Source organism: Xiphophorus maculatus, chromosome 17, assembly GCF_002775205.1.
Source record: "Xiphophorus maculatus strain JP 163 A chromosome 17, X_maculatus-5.0-male, whole genome shotgun sequence".
NCBI classification, from domain to species: domain Eukaryota; kingdom Metazoa; phylum Chordata; class Actinopteri; order Cyprinodontiformes; family Poeciliidae; genus Xiphophorus; species Xiphophorus maculatus.
In genome coordinates this window covers 8,827,676-8,830,741 of record NC_036459.1, presented here as the reverse complement: position 1 = coordinate 8,830,741, position 3,066 = coordinate 8,827,676, and the positions used below count along the sequence as shown (strand labels likewise).

The 3,066-nt window shown below is 45.0% G+C and overlaps 1 protein-coding gene across 1 annotated transcript; it reads left to right on the top strand.

Annotated features, from left to right (window-relative positions):
* Positions 1-471: 471 nt before the first annotated feature.
* myf5 (myogenic factor 5) lies at positions 472-2,676 on the top strand. Its single transcript, XM_005799968.2, has 3 exons — positions 472-982; positions 1,757-1,829; positions 2,037-2,676. The coding sequence occupies exons 1-3, from the start codon at positions 530-532 to the stop codon at positions 2,231-2,233; spliced, it is 723 nt and encodes a 240-aa protein (XP_005800025.1). The 5' UTR covers positions 472-529; the 3' UTR covers positions 2,234-2,676.
* Positions 2,677-3,066: the final 390 nt, after the last annotated feature.

Genomic DNA, 3,066 nt, shown 5'->3' with positions numbered 1-3,066 from the left:
CAGCATACTGCTGGAAGTGGTCGCCCTGCTTTGCTGCACACTTTGGCCGAACAGATCGAGCCCTCGGTTGTTTTGCTAGCAAAGTGTAGCTGTAAGGTACAACATGGGGCTACTTATAGATTAGCTAAGTCAAATAAAGCCAAAAGACTCTTTGGAAAAAACAGACCAAGCGGCAGATGGAGTTTGAAACACCTTGGAAAGCTGCATGCCCAGCATTCATCGTGAAAATGGGGATGAGTGGGAAAACACCAGTAGGTGCAGATGTGGGAAACTCTGCAGGGTACTGGGGGGTGAGGTGGTGGTAGGGATGAGGCAGGGAGGGAACTGAACAAACTCCAGCCTGCCTTCTGGCTGGGCCAATGGGCCATGGTAATTAGATCTGACCAATGTAGGCCCTGGGCTTTAGCCTAGGGGCATATAAGGGGGGTCTGGGGCAACAGACCCCTCATATCACTCAGAGGTCTCCTCTCTTTCACCCAGCAACTTTATCCTCCTTCTTTCTATCCTGACGCCTTTTCTCTACCAAGCCATGGATGTCTTCTCCCCATCCCAGCTCTACTACGACAGAGCTTGTGCTTCCTCTCCAGACAGCCTGGAGTTTGGCACCAGCATGGAGCTCACAGGCTCCGAGGAGGACGAGCACGTCCGAGTGCCCGGTGCCCCTCACCAGCCTGGACACTGCCTCCAGTGGGCCTGCAAGGCCTGCAAACGCAAATCCAGCTTTGTGGACCGCCGGCGGGCCGCCACCATGCGGGAGCGCCGACGGCTGAAGAAAGTGAACCATGCTTTTGAGGCTTTGAGGCGCTGCACCTCAGCCAACCCCAGCCAGCGCCTGCCCAAGGTGGAGATCCTGCGCAACGCCATCCAGTACATTGAGAGCCTGCAGGAACTGCTGCGGGAGCAGGTGGAGAGCTTTTACGGCCTACCTGGAGAGAGCAGCTCCGAGCCAGGCAGCCCATTGTCCAGCTGCTCTGACAGTATGGTAAGACCACTTGCCAATATGTTTATTGGGGTTATTTGTGGCTATAAAACTAATTCAGTTAAGAACAAGTACTGCATGATTATTATGAAGCTGCAGCAGATTTGCTAGATCTCATTACCCAGATTGTTTAGAAACCTTTTATCTCAATTTCTAGGAGTTTCTTTGCAGGTTGTAGTGTTATAATACAACACCTATTGTACAGCCTTTGCTCTGTCTTTGTTGAGTTTCCATTATCCGTTCTTCTAAATTTTTTTAACACTAAGTCTGACCATGTATCAGATTATTAAAAATAACCAAATGGACTAATGGCTTTCCCACCACCAAACACTTTATGGCCCCAATAAACCCAACTAAATCCACCTTACTTTAGTCTGGCAGCAGAACCAGGGCGCTTTCCCCCACATTCCATCCTGACTGCATGTATCTGCACCACTGCCAGGATTTTCTGCAGATTTACTTGGAGAAAGTGTCATCTTGCACAAACCGGTGTTGCTTCCACTGATACAATCGATTCGCCACACTCCAGGCTGGGAAGGGGCGGGGGAGTGCGCCTGGGCCACTTTGACTTCAAGGTGGACATGAAATAAAGAAGCCCCAATAATGCTGGAATTTAGGATTTATTAGCCCATCCAGAATTTGATAAAGGGCACTGGCTGTTTTTGTACTTTCTTGGCCTTGTCCTACTCAAGATTCCTGTATGCAACCATAACACATGATATCAGTCTGTTTTGAGAGATATTTGTTGGGTCAATTTGATTTCTTGTGTTCTCACAGGCTGGAAGCAACAGTCCAGTGTGGCAACACCTGAATGCAAACTACCGTAATGGCTTTTCATTTGCAAAGAATGGTAAGACCGTATTGCTGTAAAAGACTATTAATTGTTCAACTAATTAAAATAGAGGGAAATTGCAGGAACATTGTTTATTTAAATGTAGCATAGGTATGACTTTTACTTTATTATAAAGGGTAGATGTTTCTTTTGCAACCTCCTAAAATGACCTCTTAGTTAAGACATAAGTGAGTGATGTTTGTGTCTTTTTTTGGTCTTTTTCAGACGGTTTGGATGACAAAGCCCTCGGCGCCTCCAGTTTGGAGTGTCTGTCTAGCATCGTGGACCGCCTGTCTTCGGCAGAGTCTGGCTGTGGACCGGCCTCTCTGAGGGACCTGCCCACCTTCTCCCCCGGCAGCTCCGAGTCCCAGCCCAGTACGCCGGAGAGCCCGGGTTCCAGGCCCGTCTACCATGTCCTGTGAAGGAAAACCCATGCTTTGATGTGGATAGATTGCTGCGGGGGCACAACAGTTTCTTCAGACACCAGCTGCTCTTGCGACAAAATGATAGTAAGAAGAAGTTTTTGTGCAAAGCGAATAAGGACAGCAAAGTCTGAGGAGCCTTGGCAAATATCCTTCATTCTTTGAATGATATTTTGTAAATATGTAATATAACGCCAATTTATTCTACATGAGCTTTTATACCCAATGTGACATATTTAATGTAATGCATTACTCAGTTTTAAAATATTTAAAATGTTGTGTTATTTCCGTCCATGTTGTTGTGTTTATTAAACTTTATGTTTTAACGTTCTGAGGGCTTTAAGTTTTCTATGACTTATGTATTCATGTGCAGCAATATTTCCAGAAAGGCAGAAGCACATTTATAGTTTTCATCTTTATATTTGTGTGATTATCACTCCCCATTTAGGCTGTTTGCAAATTTATTTTCCAGTTCTTATTAAAGAAAATATAAAATGCTCAATTAGAATAACAGATTCTTTTAAATTCCAATGAATTTTGGTGCTGTGGCACAATTGGCAGAGCTGGTTATTTATTATGTATTAAACACAGAGTTTGTCCGTGATAGTCTCGCCTCTCTACAGCTAACAAGGCTTCGGGATCACGTTTGAGGTCAGCTGACATCATTTGTTATTTTGTGCTGCTGTAATCACTCATGTGGCCTTTTGTGAATGATCTTAAAATCTATGTTTTCATGCCAGAAAAATAAGAAAAATGCCCCTTGCAATGTAATCAAGGAAACAAATGGAAATATCCCACTACTTTTAAGGTGCTGGTGTGGTTTTCCACACTCT

Excerpts from the sequence above, each read along its gene's own strand:
- myf5 (XM_005799968.2), top strand. The coding sequence starts at position 530 with ATGGATGTCTTCTCCCCATCCCAGCTCTACTACGACAGAGCTTGTGCT. Across the intron at positions 983-1,756 it reads CCAGCTGCTCTGACAGTATG|GCTGGAAGCAACAGTCCAGT; the intron begins GTAAGACCACTT and ends GTGTTCTCACAG. Across the intron at positions 1,830-2,036 it reads CTTTTCATTTGCAAAGAATG|ACGGTTTGGATGACAAAGCC; the intron begins GTAAGACCGTAT and ends GGTCTTTTTCAG.